Source organism: Giraffa tippelskirchi, chromosome 9 (genome assembly GCF_054371585.1).
Source record: "Giraffa tippelskirchi isolate mGirTip1 chromosome 9, T2T-mGirTip1v1.2.pri, whole genome shotgun sequence".
Taxonomy (NCBI): Eukaryota; Metazoa; Chordata; class Mammalia; order Artiodactyla; family Giraffidae; genus Giraffa; species Giraffa tippelskirchi.
The window spans coordinates 108,601,397-108,627,076 of NC_137283.1; the positions used below are offsets into that span (position 1 = coordinate 108,601,397).

The 25,680-nt window shown below is 38.9% G+C and overlaps 1 protein-coding gene across 3 annotated transcripts in view; it reads right to left on the reverse strand.

Moving 5' to 3' along the window:
* The window catches only part of AFG1L (AFG1 like ATPase), a 195,696-nt gene that overhangs the window by 8,536 nt on the left and 161,480 nt on the right, over nt 1-25,680 (reverse strand). For 2 of the 3 annotated variants that reach the window (XM_081526814.1, XM_081526815.1), the window contains exon 11: nt 958-1,098. The exons of the other annotated variant lie outside the window; for it this stretch is intronic. In XM_081526814.1, coding sequence (XP_081382940.1) covers nt 958-1,098 — 141 coding nt within the window. The remainder of the gene's footprint in view (nt 1-957; nt 1,099-25,680) is intronic. 3 annotated transcript variants of the gene reach the window in all.

Below are 25,680 nucleotides of genomic sequence, written 5' to 3' on the forward strand. Positions count from 1 at the left end.
ATATTATTATTAGAGGCTCGTTGTTGTTGTTGTTCAGTCATGTCCAGCTCTTTTCAACCCCATGGACTGCAGCATGCCAGGCTCCCCTGTCCTTTACTATCTCCTGGAGTTTGCTCAAATTAATGTCCATTGAGTCAGTGATGCTAGTGGCTCACCTTCACTGAAAGCTTACTGTATGCTGTACAATGTTCTAAGTATTTTACCTGCTCATTTCATCCTCACAACAATCTTATGAGGTAAATACCATTATTATCCCCTTTTTCTAAAGAGGGCAATTCAAGCTAAGTTGGTCTTCAAGATAATCAGCTTGGTCCCAGGATCCACTCCTTAACCACTAGGCAATAATGCCTCTGATGAACAGACAAAGGCTTGGCGACTCATGCTAGTAATAAGATTCCTGGGTTTTTCTTGCTTGTTTAGGGACAATGATAGTTACTGGGGTTTCCAAGTCAGAGGGAGAGAAAACTCTAATACTGAGGATGGACCTTTAGTCATTCATTCATTCATTTTGTTCACTCATTATTTCATCAGTCCAATAATTTATTCATGCAACAAATGTTTACTGAGCACTCTATCTAGGTAAGGCATTGTGCTGTGCATCCTCACAGACAGAGCACATGATATGTCTAGGTGAATGATGGAATTGGGAATATAGCAGAGTGTCTTATGATGGGATTTTTAATATAGTATGATTACTATTACTGCCACCACCAGTAGTACTTGTGCAGCATCAGCTTGTGCCAAGTGCTGTTTTAAAAGGTTTACCTGGATTTGTTTATTCTGTCCTCACAATAATTCTCTGAAGTAAATACTACTTCAGAGTAGTATCTTCGATTTGTATGTGACAAAACTGAGGCACAGAGAAGTAAAGTAAGTGGTAGACCAGGATTCCAGCCCAAACAATCTTGCTCCACAGTCCAGAATGTTTAGTTCTGAGAAAATGTACCACATCCTTACCTTGAAATCATAAAAGTTATCAATGAGAGTTATGAATCTCCGAGCTTGGGTCCTCTTTGCCAGGGTAAATTGTGGAATGTTTCGTAAAAATACTGTATCAAAATTCTTTGACAGTTCCAAATAGTCACTGGCTCCAAGTGGCTATAATTAAAATGAAATAGAGAACAGAAAATTGAAATAAGTCAATTCTGGTTGAAAATCTCTCTTTTTCTCATCACGGTGTGATCTAGGTGTAGCTTTGAGGTAACTTGACCAAACACAGTGGTGTTTTCAGAGCAGGCTGAGGACAGTGTGCACCCTACTTAACAGGTATATAAACAGAAGGGAAGAGAGAAGACAAGCACTTGGTGGGATGTGAAAGAATGATTCTGGCCACCTCAGCTGCTATCCCGTAGGCCCACAGCCTAAATCTGGTCTTCACTCTTTTTATTTATACGACATGACTTTAAACATGTTCAAACGAATCCTTCCTATGACTCACCTGCAAACTGTCACTACTGGTAAATGCAGCTGTCCTATCACAGCAGCTGAATATTATGTCACCACTTTGCAATAAAGACTATGCTCCAGTATAAAAAGCATCAGACAATATTTTTTGTTTAATTTGAGGTACAGTTACTGAAATACAATGTAGTAAACACTGCTAACCTCTGTAGGCAATACCAGAGGGTTTTCATACAAAAGTAGAGTGAGCCCTCGAACATGTCTTGGTGCACCTGTTACCTCCCCACAAGGAGGATGCAACCCTCAGGGTCCACAGAACCATCACAAAGGTGCTGCCTGCAGGTGTAACGTGCTTGTTCCTGAAACATGAAGGTAATTCATGACAGTTATGAAAACAATCCACACATTCTTTGGGGTCAGAAACACTCTCAGGAGGGGCACTTCTCATTTTAAGTTGGGTGTGAATGGCTGTACCCTGTGAGCAGGAGCCATGAGCAAGGGTCAGGAGAAAGTTTCTGGCCCTGGGAGAATGGAGAGAGACTCAAAGGCCAGGAGCTGCTCTCAGGTCCCTCTGGAAGCTCTCAGATCCCAACAACTGATCCCTGGGACCCAGATGGCTAAGCCTCCTCAAATTCTGGCAGAAGTTATCAATACTCCTCCCTGTTTAAGAATGTCTCCCTGGATTTCCCTGGTGACTCAGTGGTAAAGAATCTGCCTGCTAATGCAGGAGACACGGGCTTAATCCCTGATCCGGGAAGATCGCACATACCGTGGAGCAACTAAGCCCATGCACCACAACTATTGAGCCTGTGCTCTAGAGCCTGGGAGCCACAACTACAGAAGTCCATGTGTCCTAGAGCCTGTGCTCCACATCAAGAGAAGCCATCGCAATGAGAAGCCCGTGCACAGCAACTCGAGAGTCGCCCCACTAGCCACAACTAGAGAAAAGCCCTTGCAGCAATAAAGACCCAGTATAGCCCAAAATAAATAAACTAAATAAATAAATAATTTAAAAAAAAAGAGAGAGAGAAAGAAGAATGGAACTGGAGGAATCAACTTGCCTGACCTCAGGCTCTACTACAAAGCCACAGTCATCAAGACAGTATGGTACTGGCACAAGGACAGAAATATAATGATCAATGGAACAAAATAGAAAGCCCAGAGATAAATCCACGCACCTATGGACACCTTATCTTTGAAAAAGGAGGCAAGGATATACAATGGAGAAAAGACAATCTCTTTAACAAGTGGTGCTGGGAAAACTGGTCAACCACTTGTAAAAGAATAAAACGAACACTTCCTAACACCATACACAAAAATAAACTCAAAATGGATTAAAGATCTAAATGTAAGACCAGAAACTATAAAACTCCTAGAGGAAAATATAGGTAAAACACTCTCCGACGTAAACCACAGCAGGATCCTCTATGACCCACCTCCCAGAATATTGGAAGCAAAAGCAAAAATAAACAAATGGGACCTAATTAAGCTTAAAAGCTTTTGCACAACAAAGGAAACTATAAGCAAGGTGAAAAGACAGCCTTTGGAATGGGAGAAAATAATAGCAAATGAAGCAACGGACAAACAATTAATTTCAAAAATATACAAGCAACTCCTGCAGCTCAATTCCAGAAAAATAAACGACCCAATCAAAAAGTGGGCCAAAGAACTAAACAGACACTTCTCCAAAGAAGACATACAGATGACTAACAAACACATGAAAAGATGCTCAATATCACTCATTATCAGAGAAATGCAAATCAAAACCACAATGAGGTACCATTTCACGCCCATCAGAATGGCTGCTATCCAAAAGACTACAAGCAATAAATGCTGGAGAGGGTGTGGAGAAAAGGGGACCCTCTTACACTGTTGGTGGGAATGCAAACTAGTACAGTCACTATGGAGAACAGTGTGGCGATTCCTCAAAAAACTGGAAATAGAACTGCCATATGACCCAGCAATCCCATTGCTGGGCATACACACTGAGGAAACCAGACTTGAAAGAGACACATGTACCCCAATGTTCCTCGCAGCACTGTTTATAATAGCCAGGACATGGAAGCAGCCTAGATGCCCATCAGCTGATGAATGGATAAGGAAGCTGTGGTACATATACACAATGGAATATTACTCAGCCATTAAAAAGAATACATTCTAATTGGTTCTATTGAGATGGATGAAACTGGAGCCTATTGTACAGAGTGAAGTAAGCCAGAAAGAAAAACACCAATACAGTATACTAACACATATATATGGTATTTAGTCAAGCGGTAAAGATAACCTTGCATGCGAGACATCAAAAGAGACACAGATAAATAGAACAGTATTATGGACTCTATGGGAGAGGGCGAGGGCAGGATGATATGGCAGAGTGGCATAGAAGCATGTAAACTATCATATGTGAAACGAATTGCCAGTCCAGGTTCAATGCATGATACAGGGTGCTTGGGGCTAGTGCACCGGGATGACCCGGAGGGATGGGATGGGGAGGGAGGTGGAAGGGGAGGTCTGGAAGAGGGAAACATGTACACCCATGGTGGATTCATGTCAGTGTATGGCAAAACAAATACAATATTGTAAAGTTAAAAAACAGAAAATAAACTAATATAAAAAAATAATAAAAAAAAAGAATGTCTCCCTCATTGGGGTGGTCATTTGCATTAAAACTGCTTTTAGAAATGTAGATACAACTATGTTCCTGGGAGAATCAGGGAATTGCAAGGAGGGGGAGAGTCATCCTCACCTTAAGAGTCCACCCTTTACACCTGCCACTCTCCTAACAACTAGCTGAAATCAACTATACTCAGAAAACTTTTCCTGCAGGTGTGGGACAGTAAGAGTAAATTGGAGAGAGAGGCCTTGGGGAGGTGGTTCCCTCAAGAAAAGCAGCTCTAAGAAGGATGTGCAGCCAACGACGAGCCCAGGGGCACAACACCAGAGAGTGGGCACAAGGAAGAGCTGACACCTTGAAGTCTGCTTAGAGACGCCCCTTCTCCCCTCTCCTCCACCAACCAGGTAACAAGCGGGGCCAGAGATGACCTTGTGTTTCCCCGTTTCCCTTCGCTGGCTGGACAGCCTCTATCTCTAGACCCAGTGTCTGATCTTAGCTGAGACTCCCCACTCACCTCAGCCCCACAAGGGCTCGCATGTGAGTGTGGTTTAACGCTGCTGTCAAGCCTGATGTGGGCCAGGAGGGTGTGTTCACGAGAGCAGCTCGGAACAACAGCTCTACACAGCCTGGGTTTGAATCCTCGGTCTGTCACTTATTAGTGATGTGTCTTTGGCAAGTAACCTAATCTTTCTGTTCCTTAGTTTTCCCATCTGTAAAATGGGAATTGATTCCTATCTCACAGGGTTGTGAGGATTAAACAAAATAATACATGTAAAGCATTTAACACAGCACCTGGAACAGACATTACCACTCAACTCACTTTTGCTTTGCTCACTACCCCTGATTACATCCAAAACCCTAAATCAGCCTTTGTGCATTTTCCTGTCCTCACAGTCATAGCAGGAACCAGATGAGATTGTGAAATCCCATATAATGAAAACAATTCCTGAAGGGGTGAGAGAGAAGGCAAGACACAGTGTCTTCCCAGAAAAAGGAGAACTCTACAATAAGACTCTCACATTCTGAGGGTGACACACACTACTTCTTGGAGATCAGTTAGAATTTAGTGTCTCATCTTTTGTAAGTCAGAAAGTATATGTTAAAAAAAAAATGTAAAGCCTCATTTTAGGTATGCAGTTATATATAATTAAGCTCACTCCTTATGCATGGATATGATTTCTATTAGTATAACTACATGCCCAAGGAAAATCATTATCAGAAGTGCACTGAAGTGCCTAGGGCAGCTGAAAATCAGAATTCTGCCCACTCAGCTACTTTTACAAATTATATACCTTTGTCAGTAGGCTCTGCATTTGCCATTAGGCTGGCAAATATCCCTTTCCTTCATATCCCTAAGATAATTATGCACTCATTCATATAAAGAAAACTAAGCTTAACATAGTTATCTACCTCCTTTAAGAACAACAGTCAGTGGGGAGTGGGGAGTTATTGTTCAATGGGTACAGAATTTTAGTTTAGGATGATGCAAATGTTGTAGAGATGGAGTGTTGTGATGCTTGCACAACATGAGTATAATTAAAGCCACTGAACTGTATAGTTTAAAAAAATGATTAAAATGGTATATTTTATGTTATGTATTATTTAACCACAGTCACAAATAGTCTTTAAATAAAGGAGAGCTTATTAGTTGCAAAAGAAATTTCAATTTAGGTTATCAAGAAAGTAATACCACCTTTTTCTTTAAAATCATGAAAAAGAAGAATGAAATGTATTAATCAAAGAAGGATGTCTTTTCCCCAAAGAAATCAACTCCAGAAAGGTTAAAATTAATTTAAAATATAAAGTTTTTTTTTTTAATAAATTTATTTATTTTAGTTGGGGGCTAATTACTTTACAATATTGTAATAGTTTTTGCCATACATTGACATGAATCAGCCATGGGTCTACATGTGTTCCCCCTCCTGGACCCCCCATCCACCTCCCCCTCCATCCCATCCCTCCGGGTCATCCCACTGCCCCGGCCCCGAGCCCCCGTCTCATGCATCGAACATGGAATGGTGTTCTGCCTCACATATGACAATATACATGTTTCAATGCTATTCTCCCAGAACGTCCCACCCTCACCTTCTCCCTCAGAGTCCATAAAATTGTTCTATGCATCTGTGTCTCTTATTCTGTCTCGCATATAGGGTTATCGTTACCATCTTTCAAATTCCATATATATGCATTAGTATACTGTATTGGTGTTTTTCTTTCTGGCTTATTTAAATAGGTATTTGAAGAGTGTGTTTTCTTATTCCCGCTTCAACATTGAAGTGTCTAAGAAATGACACTCAACAAAGATCCCTAGGGTTGAATTTGAGGAGAGAAAGGGGTTTCTTATTAATGAGAAACACTATTTTTCATTACTTAAGTTAAATAGCTGTGAATGAAAATACCATAGGAACTTTGGAATTATGGTCTGTCAGGTCTAGTACATGACCTTGAGCAAGTCTTCATTGTCTGTTTCCTCATCTGTAAAAGGGGGATCATAACCTGTCTCATAGGTTTGTCCCAAGGATTTGATGTATTGATTGCATATGAATCTTACAACAATGGTGGCTGATCAATAAATGTTAGTTAAATATTAATTTGCAGAGTTCACATGAGAAGTACTGCACTCAGACACTCGATCGTGTCTGACTCTTTATGACCCCATGGACTGTAGCCCGCCAGACTCCACTCTCCAAGGAATTCTCCTGGCAAGAATACTGAAGTGGGTTGCCATTTCCTCCTCCTGGGGATCTTCCCGACCCAGCAATCAAACTGGAGTCTCCTACGTCCTCTGCATTGGCAGGAGGATTCTTTACCACTAGCGCCACCTGGGAACCCCCCATTGAGAAGTAAGTAAAATGATTTACGCACTGTATGCTGTTGGCATACAATAGACACCTAATAAATAGTACTTATTCTTTTATTAGCTTCCCTGGTGGCTCAGACAGTAAAGAGTTGACCTGCAATGCAGGAGACCTGGGTTCGATCCCTGGGTTGGGAAGATCCCCTGGAGGAAGGCATGGCAACCCACTCCAGTATTCTTGCCTGGAGAATTCCCACAGACAGAGGAGCCTGACAGGCTACAGTTCATGGGGTCGCAAGGAGTCAGACACAACTGAGTGACTAAGCACTATTCTTTTATTAACTATTAAATAACCTTTTCCTCAGCTCACAAAGCCAGGCAAGTGAACAGTTCAACAAACCAGTCTGCCTCTGCTTTTGCACTTACGAGCAAGAGTCACTCCTTCTCCCTCCCACTGTCTCTGGTCCACCAAAATATCTGCCTTCCTTGGCACCTCAGCCCTCCATGAAGTCATCCCTAGATGACAGACACAGCGTCTGTCTCAGGCCCTCTCCCTCCCACATGTTTTGTGAAGGTAATACCATGAGCACTCTTGTGGGGGAAAGCCCCAGGCCCACATAACAGCCTCTAATCCAGTACATGTCACATAGGAAGTGCTTAATATTTGTTGAATGTGTTAGTGAGTGAATATATGAATAAAATACAACATAGCCTGGAAGGAGCTTACTCCTTCTTTTATACTCATTTAGTCACCAAAGAAATTGAAACATCTACCAAAAAAAACCCACCTTTTCTTAGTTGGCCCAAATTCCTTACTCCAAAGGTAAGCCTTTGTTGTATACCATAGAATATACATTTAGGAACATTCTAGAAAACATATAGATCATAATGTAAACACTGGTCATCCTTGGATAGTGAAATGAAAGATTAATTTTGTTTCTGTTATACTTCCTGGATTTTTTGAATAGCAAAACAATAACTCTTTTTTGGAGATCATTTTTAAGTGGGCATCTTATCATTTACGCCTCATCTGTGTGAGATCATTATATTAGTTTTGTCATGGACATTTCTCTTTTTATCTCTAATTTTTCTTTTTTTTAAAATTCATTCTAAGTTTTCTTAATCTATAGATGCAGGATTTTTTCAGGAACATTTAAAAAAATAAATCATAAGCTGAATGCGTATATTCTCCTTTAAAGTCTGACAAAAGGAAAATGGATTTGATATTTGGGATAAAATCTGACTTCAGTTGTACAGTTAACATTCAGCTAATGATTCTTTACACCAGGGAGACAAAAGGGAGGGAGGGGATGGGGTAAATGGCACCATTTCCAAATGGGTCACGTTTAGCCTTCATGGCCGAGTACCAGAGTCCCCACAATCAAAGGCCAAGTAACGTCAAAATGCAAGTCACAGGCAGGTTGATATGCTCCCATTGATACCTTATCTTAATTTGAGCAATTTTTCTCCATGTGAGCTTGATGATTACCATGTTGTCAGTGTTTATTTTTCCCATAATTGTCAGACAATATCCAGTCCCTCTGCGTGTGTGTATTACCTCTTCCATCTTCTCTTTCTCTCTCTCCTCCTTCTGCTATTCTAAATGAATGTAAGTTACACTACATCATCTCCACCTCTTTTATCCTTTGTTTTGTATTTTCCTTTCTTTACACTTTTTCATGATTCATTTTGGATAATTTCCTCTGTTTCTCCTGAGCTGTGTTTTATCTTCTCTTAACCTCATCCATGAAGTTCTTAATTTTGGTTACATACTTTACAGTTCTGGAAATTATACTGGTTATTTTTCAAAGCTGATACCTCTCTTTTTATAATTTCTAGATACCTACACTTAAACTTCCAAGCCTAGCTTTCTTTTAAAATCTCTTTGAATATATAAGCTTAATTGTTGAAAATATGAACTCATAATTCCAATATCTTATGTTTTAATTTTACTGTCTTGTCTCCTCATATGTTCGGTTATTTTTGTGTACTGGACTTTATCTTTAAAAAAAACACTCAGAAAAAATTTCAAGTTCAAGACCTGAAGTATTCTGAGCTACTCGGTTTACACAAAGTTTGACTGAAGTCCACAGAGATCTGGTTTAGTTCAAGGTCACACTTATTCCTAGAGTACAGTCCTTCAGGGCTCCAACCAAAGTGGGGAGCAGCTGAGTAGATCCCCATCCTTGGCTGGCCCTAGTCTCTGCCCTTTGTCTCAATAACCCAGTGAGGCTGCCAAAAGCAAGCTCAGAACTTTTAAAAGAAGATTACTAGTGCTCACCAATATCTATGTTTTCTTCATTTTCCTGAGTGCACAGCTAGATTACATTTCCCAGCCTCTCTTGCATTTAGGTGGGGCCGCGCGATCAGGCTCAGGCCAGTGGAATGTAACAGAAAGTGATATGAATCACTTCTAGATCTGGCCCATAAAAACTCCCACACAGACTCCTCACTATATTTACTCATACACTTGTTGAAGAGAGAGGCCGCTGAGGACTTAAAGAAGGGTGGACGTACAACAGGGATGAAGCCTGGATCCATGAGGGACCATCTGGAGCAGTTTCCTGGCCAACTTACACTGGATGGTGAGATGAGCAAGAAACACATGCTTATCTGTTAAGTCTCTGAGACTGGGGTTATCTGTTTCTGCAGTTAGCCTAATCTGATACTTAATTCATCCAGCTTCCCTCATTGCCCTAACTACAAGGTTGGTGCAAATTACTGACAAAGAGTCCACCATCACTGGAAGTGGAAGACATCCCAACACTTCCTGTGTGAACAAAGATTCTTATTCACATAAGATGTTAACTATCAAAAATTTTTCTTCAAACTTTCTTCAGATTATCACTAAAATATTTTAAGTCAGGAACTGTATTGAGCCATTTCCAACATCAAATCTGATTCTTAGAAAGTTACATTCATGGGACTTCCCTGGTGGTCCAATGGTTAAGAATCCACCTGCCAATGCAGGAGACATGGGTTCCATCTCTGATCCAGGAAGACTCCACACGCCATGGGGCAACTAAGCTAGCATGCCATAACCACTGAGCCTCCATGAAGCAACTACTGAAGCCCACGCACCCTAGAGCCTGTGCTCCGCAAAAAGAGAAGTCACCTCAGTGAGAAGCCTGTGTACCGCAACTAGAGAGTAATCAAGACCCAGAACAGCCAAAACCACATTTCTTTAAAAGTTACATTCATGGAGGTAACTTTTCTCATTACAAATTTGTTATACTTCTGTGTGTTATGTAATCATGAGAGGAAAAATAAATTTATAAAGGTGTTTTAAGTATATCAAATACTGAATTTGAACAAAACTTAAAAGATTTTATCTGAAAGTTTTGTTCAAATTCAGTATTTGATATACTTAAAACACCTTTATAAATTTATTTTTCCTCTCATGATTACATAACACACAGAAGTATAATAAATGTTTTCACCAAACCACATATAGATGCTGCCAAATCATCTTATATACTCTAGTGTGCCATAAGATCACCAAATGGTATCATTTTTGATGTGTGACATCTTGATTACTAGGACTGGTAAGCTGATAATAACGTTGCCACAGGCCCACTCGCCCCCTCTTTTTCACTAGCATTCAGCATTTAAAGGTGTCTGGGGCATTCAACTGCATTAACTAAAAAAGTCTCTATACAATTATGATAATTTAAAATTCATTTAAAATGTTTTTGGAGAAACGAAGAATGCCTATGTGGGGTAGTCTGATTACAGTTATGACTCCGGTTATTCTTGCCTCCTTGTCCACACCTTTTGGATTATGACTTTCTAGCTCTAGTTGAAGACATGGAGTCTATCTGCACAACTCTTCCATCTGGGTGGGCTTGTAATTCATCACAGCCAATAGAACAAGGCAAAAGTGACAAATTTCCAGTTATGAACTTGGGTCTCAAGAGGCTTTGAATGCTTCCACTCACCCTGTTGCAGCCCCTCGGCTGGCCTGCTAGAGGAGGAAAGGACAGAAGGAGAGCCAATTGCCTATAGCCAGCCAGGTCCCCAAAGAGATGAGCAAGCAAGATCAGCAAGGCTGAGTGTTGACACATAAGTGAATGAAAAATTGATCAAAATAACTTCCCACCTCACTTCCCAACTTTCTAGCTGACTAGAGAGTGATAGTAAATGCTTTTTTTTGTTTTAAGTCACTGAATTTGGAGGGTAATTTACTGAAATACTACACTTGCTACAGAGATCTACTAAGTAAAGCCCATGTTTTAGAAGTCATTAGCAAGTCCAGCATGTGTAGAAAAAATATGACTTAGCTTTTATAGCAAAAGATAGATTTTACATAAGTGATAAATATATGTTAGCACAGAGTGCCATTTATTTTATGCTCATTTATTTTTGTAATCAACTTTGGAATTTTTATGGTACAATATAAAACTTATTTCTAAAAATAAAACTTATGATTTACTGTATATAAGAACCAGAAAAAAGCCACAAAATTATGTGGCATCCTTATATAGATCACAAGATGACAAAGACCCAATTGAATGAAAATAGAAAGCCATAAAGAGAAAGCAAGTTGACATGAAGATGGAATTGGGAGGGGGACAAGGACTCATTGCAATAGAACTAAAATTGTAAGAGCATTCCTTTAGAAAAATAAATAATTTGAATAGATAGTTCATGGAACAAAAATATATAAGAAGTATAGGGGCTAATAAGCAAAAAATATAGTCATGCTCAGTGGTAACCATAGAAAGACAAAATAAGAATGATGTATTATTTTCCATACAGCAATTTTGCAAAGAAAAATAAATTACACTGGGACTCCCCTGGTGGTACAGTGGATAAGAATCCACCTGCCAATCCTGGGGACATGGTTTCAGTCCCTGCTCTGGGACGAATTCACATCCCACAGAGCAACTAAGACCATGTGCCACAACTACTGAGCCTGCACACCACAACTACTGAAGCCCGTGTGCCTAGAGCCTGTGTTCCGCAACAAGAGAAGCCACCACAATGAGAAGCCCTAGCACCACAGCAAGGAGTAGTTCCAGATTGCTGCAACTAGATAAAGCTGCATGTAGCAATGAAGACCCAGGGCAACCAAAAATAAATAAATAAAGTTATTTTAAAAAATAAATTATACTACTCAATGCTGGAAGGCATATAATGAGATATCCATTGCTGCTGGATAATTAAATCAGTCAGAAAAAAAAATTGGATTGTATTAAGAGCCTTAAAAGAAGTCATAAACTTGACCCTGTCATTCTGCTTCTAGAAATCAATCTATAGGAAATAACCAAAAATTCAACAAAAGACTATACACAAGGATTATTTATGACTATGAGAATCAAAAATCAACTTTAAAGTATAACATACAAGAGGAATGGCTCAATAGGGCACATTAATATAATGGAATAATATGTTGCCAACAAATAATGGTGTTTATGAAAAATATTTTATGCTGTAGAAACACACTTATGGTGAAAAGCTAAGTGGAAACAGGACAATGTAAAATTATAATTGTATTCAAAATATATATGTAGGACAAAGGCTATATAAATAAGTAAAAAACACTAATAGTTGCTATCTCTAAATGGCCTAAATGATAGACTTAGAGGGGTTTTTTTTAATCTACTATATTTTTAAGTTTTTTCTGTATTTTCTAAAGGGTCTGAGAATATATTATAGCCAAAAAAGCATAAAAACAGAATTGGTATAGCAAAACAATGTTTGAGATCTTTACTAATTCCAAACAAAATACACTCTTTGTTTTTGTTTTTCAGCTAGTTAGTCCCCTTCTTCTTCCCTGGGCTTCCCTGATAGCTCAGTTGGTAAAGAATCCACCTGCAATGCAGAAGACCCCAGTTCGATTCTTGGGTTGGGAAGATCTGCTGGAGAAGGGATATGCTACCCACTCCAGTATTCTTGCACTTCCCTGGTGGCTCAGGTGATAAAGAATCCGCCTGCAATGTGGGAGACCTGGGTTCGATCCCTGGGTTGGGAAGATTCCCTTGGAGAAGGGAAAGGCTACCCACTCCAGTATTCTGGCCTGGAGAATTCCATGGACTATATAGTCTATGGGGTCACAAAGAGTCGGACACGACTAAGCTACTTTCACTTCACTTCACTCATCTTCCCTACGTATAAAATATTCAACATAAATGCATGTACTAAACAGCTTGAGGACTCATGAATCTATTTAAATTTGCAGTTGCAACTGTCACTTACTCCAGTGTATGAGACTGGAGTCCCAAAATTGTCAGTACTGTTGATTCGTGAAAAATACAGTTTGAGCCATGTGGGTCCACTTAAAGGCAGATTTTTTTTTTTGGTAGTAAATACTGAAGTGCTACATGATCCATGGTTGGTTCAATCCAAGGGTGCAGAACCTCAGGTGTGGAGGAACAAAGTATACAGAGGGCCAACTATAACTTATACATGGATCTTCAACTGTGTGGAGGGCCAGCAGCCCTATTTCTGTATGGTTCAAGGGTCAACTGTACTGTTTATTCACCTCAGTGTCCCTAGCACCTTGCACAGATCAGGGAACAGAATTTTGCACAATATAAGACTGCTGAATAAATGACTACACTGTCACCAATTCTTCAAAATCAATTATATTTATGGAAGGTGTCCCTGGTGGCTCAGTGGTAAAGAAGCTGCCACCAATGCAGGAGACACAGGTTTGATCCCCGATGCAAGAGAATCCCACATGCCACAGAGCAACTAAGCCCGTGTGCCGTAACTATTGAGCCTGTGCTCCACAATGAGAAGCCACCACAATGAGAAGCCTGAACACCCCCACTACAGAGTAGACCCCACTGGCTGCAACTAGAGAAAAGCCCACGCAGCAACAAAGACCCAGCCCAGCCAACAATAAATAAATAAAATTGAAAAAAAATTATATTTACTGAATGCTTAAGAAATACAAGGCATTATACTAAGTTCTACAAGGACTTTGCAAAATACAGAGAAGACACATTTCTCCACTCTTCTCATTTTACTAACATACCACTAAATTGCATGCACATGATACCTATGGTAGGTGCAAATATTTATAGCTCTGTTCTGCATTAGCTGATCTGCCTATATAAGTAAACCATAGCATAAGACACTGTTTGAAATCATAATTAGTACTATAAATTCATGCATTGTGTCCCATGAATAAGGCATATGATTATTTTTGAGTACTAAATGGCACTCTAGTTAGTAGCATCCTTAAGGATGTTACTTTAGCTCAAAACTCAAGTAGCATTACCGAATGAAGATTCTTCTTATGATAGATAATGATGACAGTCTCCATCTTTCTACCTGAGCAATTAAAAAGTTTAATAGTCTTTTATGTGACTGGTTATCTGAATAATTTTCTAAACAAGAACAATTAAAATCCACTTATTCGACGGTTCATGCATTCTCCACCATTGTTTCAAACTCTTTGTTTCTGTGGAAACCTGATGAAAACTTAAAGAACTTAAAATATATAATGAGTTTGCAAAGAGCATTTGTTTTCCTTAATTACCAAGAACATACAGCTGGATTGTATGTAGCATAGCTTTTCTTACAAACTTTTAGGAATAAAAGAGCTTGCCTGACGTCCTCTTTCTCCTGTATGAGAAACAGAACAGCTGTCTGCTTTGGTTTGACCCTGGTACCAGGAGTGGAGTGAGGATTTTCTCAACGCCACACCAATGTGAAAGGCATGAGTGTTACCACTGGGCTGTGTCTGCCCTGCAATGAGCGGTTGATCCACTTCAGCAACAGGAATGAGCTGTCAGCTTGAGTTTCTTTTTTCTCTGCCTGGCTAATGCTTGTTCTGCCACCATTATTTCAGCTCAAGTAGGACAATTATTATTTCAAGCGCTGTCTAGATTATACTGTCCTAAGGGTTACTCTTTATCTGTATAGGCTCCTCTTTATAAATTCCTTGTAGTGATGCCCTGATAGCTCCTCATTAAACAAATATGTGTGGCACCTTGCTTTGTTTACACAGAAATGACAATATCTCAAATCTTAAAAGAGAAGTGCCTTTTAATAGGAAAAAAATGCTTGAATGGTATTTGGATGACTGAGTCCTTTTCAAAACAAACAAACAAAAATATCAAAAGAATTGATGTTAAAACAGCTATGTGCACCAAACTAATAAAGATAATAACTAGAAAAACAGCACTGAAATGTGTACAAATAATTTCTCAAGGTTGGTCATATGGCACCTTAATATGAGAAATCTTCTTAATATGAAGACCATAACATACAGCCAGGAAATATCTCACCATTCTAGAAAATATTGCCAACTTGTACACATTCTACTTCAGAAGATGTTCTCTTTGTGCTGAGGAAAGGTCTTACTGCTGCTGCTGCTGCTGCTGCTGCTAAGTCGCTTCAGTCGTGTCCGACTCTGTGCGATCCCATAGACGGCAGCCCACCAGGCTCCTCCATCCATGGGATTCTCCAGGCAAGAACACTGGAGTGGATTGCCATTTCCTTCTCCAATGCATGAAAGTGAAAAGTGAAAGTGAAGTCGCTCAGTCGTGTCCGACTCTTCTCGACCCCATGGACTGCAGCCTACCAGGCTCCTCTGTCCATGGGACCCTCCAGGCAAGAATACTGGAGTGAGGTGCCATTGCCTTCTCCAAAAGTCTTACTACTTGATTTATACAGTCTCAACAGCAGGAGGCTAGTTCTGCCTAGATCTACTAGATCTTTGTTTAAACTCTCCAATCCCTCTCGGGCTTCCCGGGGGGCTCAGTGGTAAAGAATCCACTTGTAATGCAGAAGACATGCGTTCAATCCCTCAATTGGGAAGATCCTCTGGAGAAGGAAATGGCAACCCACTCCAGTATTCTTGCTTGGAGAATCCCATGGACAGAGGAGACTCGCAGGCTGCAGTCCAGTGGGCTGCAGAATCGGATACAACTGAGCACACACACACACTATCTCCTCTATGGCCAAATAATAATGGTTAATATAGTACTCTTTTGGAGGGAGTGTCATATTTTTAACAGGGTTTGTAAAAACAATGACTCAACAACCACAAAAGTCAACATGGCACAGCAGAGACAACATTGCACCCTCTCCCCACTTTGATGCATCTAGCCCTGCCTATCTAATAGAGCTCCAAATCCTGGAGATACCTAACTCTGGAGATTCTGACCTGAAAAGTTCTCAAAACACAAACCACATCATATCTGAGTGCCTACAATGTGAAAAGCACTGTGCTGGGTTTATTTCTAGGAGTTCTTCTAAGTTCAATTGGAGAGTAGAAAACCCCAACAAAATTGGCATTAAAAACATTTGACTTATAGGTTGCAGCATAGAAAACCAAAATGAAAATTATGGAGATAGGTTAAAAACACAACATTAGAAGAACATTAAGAAGTAGGAAATCATTATCATTAGCATCATCATTATTGTTAATAAGCGCCACTGAGTGTAAGAATTAATACCACTCCAAGGTAATACTTTAAAACTGCAAAAGAATCTCCATGAGATGGTAAGAATTATTGGAATGGATTAATTATACCAATCACCTGGGATTGAGTAAATACAGACTATAATTTTTAAGCAATTAGTTGGCATCTGACTAGGATGTCCAATTGTTTAATAGACATCTAAAATTTGAGAAGCATCAAGAGTTACCCTTTTAGGAATGAGACAACTGGATTTGACCATGCCAACAAAATTAACATCATGAATGAGTTAGTGTAGTTTAGAACCTTCCATTCAGAAAGACCCTAAATATTTCTAGAATTACAATATCCTGCCCAGGTACTTTATTCTTAGGTTTTCAATTTAACTATGCATGATAAAAAACAGTCTAGAGTCTATACAAAACAGGACTGCTTCTTTGGTTTTTAAGTCTGCGGTAAATGAGGCTTCACAGCCTCCTTCACAGACCTTGGCTGGCCAATCACCTCCTAGAATCTACCCTCACCATAAGATTATTCAACCTGGCTAGACTCTCCAGCTAGTTCTCAGAGTATCTAAAGTTTCTGAATGAAGGTAATGAGAGGTTTATGCTTCAGATTTTACAAGAAGCCATGGCAATACTTTGAATTACTAGGTTTTGTTTATAATGACAACCAAAACTTGTTTAGCTTTAAGCCAGTTCTAATCAGACTCTAGAAAAGTGGGAACGAGTGAGCTGAACAACGCATTATATTAGCCTAATAAGAGAGCTCATATTCTCCATGTATGGAACACAGGCAGCAAAACACTTTCCAAAAACATGTCGTATACAAATGTATGTGTGTGTGAATATTTCACTAGTTAGTTTCTTTAAGGAGTTTTTGGCTGGACAGTATCTAGTTTAACATGGTCCTTTATTTTTAAGTAACCATGTATAATTAATCTTTTAAGATGATAAACAATGAGGAAATTTTAACTGCACAAACAGCTAGTCCTTTGAAATGTTTAACCTAGGTATTAACAACCCAGCAGACACTGAAAAAAATATTGGCAGGGGGAAGAAAACCAGCCCAATGGTTGCTAGAATTATTTCACAAAGTCATTTGTTAAAATAATGCTAAAAAAAACCACCTGTTCTAATTTCCCACTGCAGAAGGCATTTCCTTAGCTAGTTGAAAACAAAGGGAAGATTAAACATTATTGCTAATGCCTCAGACATTAGGATATCTGATTGTATAGACTACAGAAACATATGTGGCCAAGATTGATACATGTTTCTATCCTTTTCTATTTTTAATATAAAGACTTTGTAAGAATGTATATGATAATAATGAAGTGATTAATAACAATACTACCAAAATCATTGAAATCAGTAGCTGACAGACTAGTTAATGTAATTGAGCCATCCTGACAGACTAGTTAATGTAATTGAGCCATCCTGAGCATCCCTCAGTAGAGGGCAGTATTTGCTACATCTGGTGGGAGGAAAGTCTGTGTTATAAATTTCTTTGGCTTTGGAGACTTATCCAGAAGAATGTGAAAGATTACTCCCATACGATGCAATATGAGGTTCTATGCCCTTTGCTACTGGTTGCACATGTGAATATGAAATGAAAGGTCAATCAGTGCTAACTTTACCCTTTGCATTTCAGGGGCATGAAAAGTAATATTTAGGACGCTGAAAAGTAACTTTGTAAAGAACTTTAGAATAGCAAAGAAAGTGTTTTACATTTGAGAAGGATGGCTTCTGAATGTGTTAAAGTCTAACAAATGAAGAGGCTTTATTTTGCTTTGTGAGCATTTACTGGGAAGAAACTGAACCCTCTTAGGTGAATATTAGAAAAGCCTAAGCAGAGCAAGAAACATAGATATCAAAGGGTTATTTTTCCTTGTACTCTTCCGCTTTTCAAATCATGGAAATATTCAGGGAAAAATGCTAACTTCACATTCTAAGGATATTAAAATGTGAAACAGAGCAAGGTTATATGCCCCTTGTACTGCTGGTTACACAAAGGGCCAACTCCTTGAAACTGATTACAACCAATAGAATTCTTCACTCCATCTTCCTGTCAAAAAGATAACTTTGAATTATCTGCTCCCCAAGTTTTAAAAAAACATACAACATTCGTGAAAGGCTTGAAAGTTAGTCTATCCACTTAACATTTAAAACCATTTCTTTGGATCAAATCAAATAATAAAGAGAAAGGCTTAGTTGTAAAGTACTTTTTTTTTTTTTTACCTCTATAGCACTAGTTTCATTGAACTGTAATTTGTCATTATGTCCCCAGCTTATATATAAGAATATGCACAATACAAACCTATACTAGTAGTAGGAATGGTGCTGGGAAAACGTCCATTGGCAACTTTCAGATGTCCCTCTATGAAAGGTCCAAGTGCTGTGCTGTGCTGCTTTGTCGCTCAGTGACTCTCTGCAACACCATGGACTGTAGCCCGCCAGGCTCCTCTGTCCATGGGGATTCTCCAGGCAAGAATACTGGAGTGGATTGCTATGCCCTCCTCCAGGGGATCTTCCCAACCCAGGGATCTAACCCAGGTCTCCCACATTGCAGGCGGGTTGTTTATCGTCTGAGCCACCGGGGAAGTCCAAGAATACTGGCATGGGTAGCCTATCTCTTCTCTGGGCAGCCTATCCCTTCTCCAGGGGATCTTCTGGACCCAGGAATCAAACCAGGGTCTCCTGCATTGCAGGTGGATTCTTTACCAGCTGAGCTACCAGGAAAGCCCCACCTTCACTTCTTCTGAAGAACTAACTTGCTTCTATCTTCTAACTTACTAAATATCCTTTCCCCTCTTTGGCTGAAGGGAGAGTGAGTGTTGATTTAATCATTCCATTTTAAGAACTTCGTAGAAGTCTCTGACATGAACTGATAGATACTAACTTTTCCTTTCAACTTTACTATTTTCTACTTTCTCTTTGCTCTAATTTTTTAAAGTCTATTTAATTCTATTTGTGTGTGTAAGTGGGTGATTGTGTATACATATATGTACACATACACATACACACAAAATACTTCTTGGAATCAAGTAAGGTATAAATAAATATACACCAAAATTAACTTTTTCTATTTCTTTTTAAAGCTTATTTTGTTACTTATTTTGCTTTTAAAAAGGAAATAAAAGAGAAACATTTTATTTAAAATGTCAGTAAGAACTTCAGATAATAAACAGTGTGTGCGTGTGCTCTGTCGCTCAGTCATGGACGCCTCTTTTTAGACCCCATGGACTGTAGCCCACCAGGCTCCTCTGTCCATGGGGTTTCCCAGGCAAGAATACTGAAGTGAATAGCCATTTCCTTCTCCAGGGGATCTTCCCAACCCAGGGATTGGACCCAGGTCTGGATTCAGATGGTAAACCATCTGAGCCACCAGGGAAGCCCTAAATAATAAACAGCAGTGCCTCTTAGTTTTGTTAGTTAAGGAGTATGCACTGAACACCCATCAGTTACACAGTACTAAATGTAGAGAGTGGTATTCTTAGAGAAGGTGGGTTTTTCAATGGAAAAGGAATTTGTCTGGTGTAGGAAAGTAGAAATCTATTTCATAAACGTTGAATTAAATGGAATTTGGTGAAGGAAGAAGAAGCCTGATGAAAGCAAACCGTCAATGGCCTTAATAAAGCAGTGAAGAAGATTAGAAAATGTATTGTAGAGGCTGCAGCAGTCCAGAATGAAGTGAATATTTAACAATTTGGATTTGTATTAGGACATGACAGAGAAATGTAGAAAGTTCAGGGAAGAAGCTGATAATACCAAAAGGTATGCAAGATAATTTTTATATCTTCATGTAAATGTGTATAATAATTTGTTGTTTACAGAGTTTCTATATACATTAAAGCTGAAAGCTGTAAAATTGGATTAAGATGAGGTGCTTGTTATAGTCTATTAAGACCTTCTACAAAGCAATATCCAAATCCCAAGATGTTACCATCTAGTAAGTTACTTCCATGTTTAAAAATTCTTTAAAAGGGTGGGAAATACTATTGTTCCTACTGAACATTTGATTCATCTATGCTAGCACCTTTCTCTGTTTCCTTCAACTGACTCTCGTGATAATGTATTTTCCAACCCCATCCCTACTCATCATCTCTTCCATTTTCTATGTTAGTTCAGGTGATTTCATTGACCCCTTGAGGCTCCAAATTAACACACCCCTATAAATATCTTCCAGGTCTATAACTTCCATACTAGACTTCCAATCATTTGTAACAGCCCTTCTCTTACCTCTGGTATTTCTGTTAAGGGTCCCGCTGCTCCTGTGGTCATCCAAACTGAAAACGTCAGAGCTCTCAGTGACTCGCCTTGGGCCTGAGATCCTTCTATATCCAGTCCCACAGATCTCTCCCATATTCACCCGTTCTTTCAATCTACTGTGAAAATTTGGTTTATGTCTCTGGGGCAACTAGGAACTGAAATCCAGTCCACGCTCTGTTTGCTAAGCCATGCACCTTGATGAGGGGAAGCATCCATCAAGAGGAAGGAGCATACTTTTTTCCACATAATGGCATTACTTGCTCACTTAGGTCCATGTCCATCTTCAAGGGCAGCTTTATCTAATGCATACAAGGCTCCACATATGGTAGCAGCAGTGCCAATCCTGTACGTCTTTGCCAGATTATCCCATACAGATCTGCTAAAAAAATAATGAGTAGTTTGCTTTATGCTCATTGAAGGGTCTCATCCAAACTCTACTACAAGCCCCTTCCCACTGACCTCAACCCTTCTATCCTGCCTGAGTGCACATCACTCTCCCACACATAAGTTCCAGCCAAGACTCTTACATTCTCTAGATAGAGAATTCTGAATCATCAGTTTTTTCCTTTCAGCACTTTAAAGATATTGTTGCATAGTTTTCAGGTTTCCATCGCTTTCAATGAGAAGTTGCTCCTTAATTATATCCTTGTTCCTCTAGCTGCTTTGAAATTTTCTTTATCTTTGATTTTCAACAGTTTGACCATGATGTGCCTGGGAGTGATTTTCTTTGTACCTGCTATCTCAAAGCTTTTTGAGCTTCAAGAATCTGTAAAATTACATCTTATACTAAATTTCAGCCATTTTTTCTTCAAAAAAATTTTTCTGCCCTACTCTCTCTCCTTTTTCCTTCTGGGATTCCAATGACATATGAGTTAAAACCTTTTGATATAGTTTAAGTCAAGAGGCTTTGTTTTAAAAAATCTTTTTTCTGTTTTTCAGATGGCATTCTCTTCATCTCCAGACCTCCCTCATGGTCCAGTGGTTAAGAATCCACCTGCCAATGCAGAGGACACAAGTTCAGTCCCTGGTCCCTGAAGATTTCATATGCTGAGGGGTAAACAAGCCCACGTGCCTGAAGCTCACTCCCTAGAACCTGTGTGGAGCCTGTGCACCACAACTAGAGAGAAGCCCCTGCTCACTGCAACTAAAGAAAGCCCAAGCACAGCAGTAAAGACCCAGCACAGCCAAAACTAATAAATAAATAATTTTTAAAACTTCTATTGATCTATCTTTAAGCGTACCTACTCTCTTATCATTTGCAATCTAGTGTTAAGTACATACGATGAACTTAAAATTTTTTTAGTCCAGAATTTCTAATTTCCAGAAGTCTTAGAACTTTCATTTGGTTCTTTTTTATAGTTTCAATTTCTCTGTTATGATTTCCTTTTTGTTCATTCAGTATCAGTATATATCTCCCTCATATCCTTGAGTATAGATATAAAAACTACTTCAAAATCTTTGCCTATAATTCTAACATCTGTGTCATTTCAGGTTCACTTTCTGTTGATTACCTTTTTCTCTTTTAAAATGAGTCAGATTTACCTATGTCTAGACACATCTAGTAATTTTTGATTATATTCTGGATATTGTGGATGATATGTTGTAGAGACTTGAGATTCTTTTATATTCCACCAAAGTATATTAATTTTGTTGTTGTTGCTATCTTAGCAGATAATTAATCTGGCTAGTCTCAAACTCCAAACTCTGTCTCCTCTGTGATGGGCAGTGACTAAAAATCTCTGTTCAATTTTTTTTAGCCTTAGTTGCACATATATAGTTTAATCCAAGACTTAGGCAGAGTTTACATGAAGAATGTTGGACTCTTCCTTTCATTTCCGTAATTTCTCCTCTTATTCTCCAGCTGCTATGGTCACTCTCCTCTGATTCCTCAAGTTAGGAATACTGCAGGTTTCCCTCTATTTTTACATAGTCCATAAAAAGTCAACTGTGATTTGCTCTCAGGCAAAAAAAAAAAAAAAAAAAAAACTATAAAAATAAGAAATCATCAGAGTCAATCTTTTCTCTATGTGTGGATAGTGCTCCACTTTCTCCCTGCTTTGGGTTGCTCAATAATGCCTTCCAGATAATTATTTTTTAGATTTTGTCCAGAGTGACAGTTGTGATCTATAGGTTGGTTGGTCAGACAGGAGATACCCTGTTATTAGTGGAAGAAGGACCCTCCAGGGCCTTCAAATCTCTAAATATACTGTGAAATTTTCTACCTCTGTGTTTTTCATAGAAGCATAAAACCTCAGAGGAGGAAGAGATCACAAAAGTTGCCCTCATGATCCCTTATCCTTAGGAACAACCAAACAGCCACCCCTCATGCCCTCCCCGTCCTTTCCTGTACCAACAGTGCCTCCAACCCTGCAGCCTTCAATGCTCAGTCCCTCTCTGGCTACCTACAGGGGTCTGGTCGTACAGACCCTATGGTACTAATTATAATCTGCCTCACACTCTACATACTACTCATATTTTCTCCTCTAAACTAAGTGGTGACTGACTCTTATTCATCTACCTACTGTACCGAGAATTATGCCAGCTTTCCATTAAGTACAATAGCTTTCACTTTCCACAATTTCAGTTAACTGTGGTAAACCCTGGTCTGAAAACATTAAATGGAAAATTCCAGAAATAAACAATTCATAAGTCTTTAAATTGCACATTGTTCTGTGTAATGTGATGAAATCTTGCACCATCCAGTTCAGAATGTGAATCACACCTTGGTCAAGGGTGTCCCGCCCAAGTAGTCACTTAATAGCCATCTCAAGTATCAGATCAACTCTCTGGGTATCCCAGTGCTTATGTTGAAGTAACACTTATTTTACTTAATAATGGCCCCAAAGTGCAAAAGTAGTGATGCTGGTAATTCAGATATACCAAAGAGAAACCGTAAGGTGCTTCCTTTAAGTGAAAAGGTAAAAGTTCCCGACTGAATTAGGAATGAAAAAAATTTTACGCTGAGGTTGCTAAAATCTACGGTAAGAATGAATCATCTCCCTGGGAAATTGTGAAGGAAAAAGAATTTCATGCTACCTTTGCTGCTGCATCTTAAACTGTAAAAGTTGCAGCCATAGTGCATGACAAGTGCCTAGTTAAGATGGAAAAGGCATTATATTTATACAATAAGATACTTTGAGAGAGAGACCATATTCTTAAAACTTTTATCATAGTTGTTGTTTAGTCACTAAGTTGAGTCTGACTCTTTTGCAACCTGGTGGATAATTAACCTATTTTATCATTAGTTACTGTTGTTATTGTCTTACTATGCCTAATTTATATGAATTAAACTTCATCATAGATATGTATGTATAGGAAAAACAATTGTATATATAGCATTCATGGTTTTAGGCACCCACCCATTCTTAATTGCAAGTATCCAATACATTTCAGGATTGGAACATATCCCCCACAGATACAGGGGGACTACTGTACTCAGTGAATATCTATTGAATGACTGGGGGAAAGGGCTATAAATATTAATATAAAATGGGTAGGACTCTCTCTGCTACCCTGCTTTATTTAAAGATTACTCCAATAACTAGCATGTTGGCTTATTTATTTATTTAGCAAGTTTCCTTCCTGAAAGGATAACATTCCCAAGAGCAGATACTATTTGCCTATCCACTAGAACATGCTGGTGAAAGTTATAACCTTTTCTAGAGTTTACTGCCCCATTAATTTTCCTAAAACATTGTTTTATGTACCATGTTCTGCTCAAAACCTCTGCAGATGACTCTCTGTGAATCAGGGTAAGATGTCTACGCTCTTCTGCCTGATTTTATGGCCAATCTGTCTGGGATTTTCATTCTTTCTTCCCTTTTCTCTCCAACATGGCACTCTGCTCTCATTAGGCAAGTATCTTCTTCCTCCTGAAACATTTGTTGCTTGCCTTCAGATCATCTTCAGTCTGCTCATCTGAATTCTACTTGTCTTTCAAGGTCAAGATCACTTTTCTCCTTAAGTCTCATATCTCCTCAGAGCCTTCCTAATTCTTATCATCCTGACCTCCTGATGTAGTCATAATATGTATTTAAAGAGCACAGCTCTTTAAAATAGACTGCTATAGCTGAAAAGAGTGACAGAAATTAGCTGATCACATCATGCATTTTAAGATGAGGTACAATACTTGCACCCAGAGAGATTATGCTACATAGTATCTGAGTAGCAACTGGGATTCATGTTTCTGGATTCAGCTAGGCCTCTTTACACTCTACTGCTTTGTTTGGTATTTGATTCATGTTATTTCCCTTATTAAATTGTAAACTCTTTGAAAGAAACTCCTTCCACTCCTTTTACATTCCTCATAACAGAGTGGCATACTGATATGGAGGCACTTAAGAAATAGTTGCTGACCACTGAATCATTGTAGGAAACTTTGGAGGGAAACCTTACAAAACATATGTTTTTTGATTAAAATAGAGTTAAATAGTACTTGATCCTTGACAACAATGTTGTTCTGGTTCTATAAGAATGAAGTCACTAGCCATGGTAGTTGCTGACCTTTAACAGGCTCTGAAAGGAGTTCAGGATGGAGATCAGAAGGAAGCACTCTGTGCTCTGGGAAAACTGGCAGAACAGGCCTTCAGAAAGATATTTTGGGGAAAAAATTTTATGAACTCAATTTCTTGCATCTTCTCATACTTAGAAAAGCATGAAAATCATTAACAGAGACATCTGCTCCTCAAGACTAACAGCAACCTTGGTGTATGCTTAATTGCACGTATCCTCTTAGCCAAAATTACATATATACTGACCTAGCCCTTACCTCTTTGGAGCACTCCCTCAGAGCTATCTGAGAGGCTGTCTCCGGGTTATAGTCCTCAGGAACTCCCCAAATAAAACGGGACTCACAGCTCTCACATTGTGCTTTTTTTCTAGCTGATACCCTAAAATACGTGGAAATCTCATAATTTTGTAATACTATCCCTCACTTCTAGCTTTTTTCTCAAAATCTTTTCCCTGACTCAACAGTATCTTCACAAATTATTTTAAGAAACAAAACAGTATATTCTAATAATTCTCCTACTTCTTTCTATAAAATATTTACATCTCAAAGTAATAATATGTCTAGTGAGATGTACCTTACTGAATATTTTAATTAGAAATGTAGGAAGTAATTACTAATTTTGAGTTAACTGATCCAGTCTAGGGGAAGGTACTATGAAATATATCAAATCATGTACTTTACAATGAGAAACAGAAAAACTTTAAAATTACAAA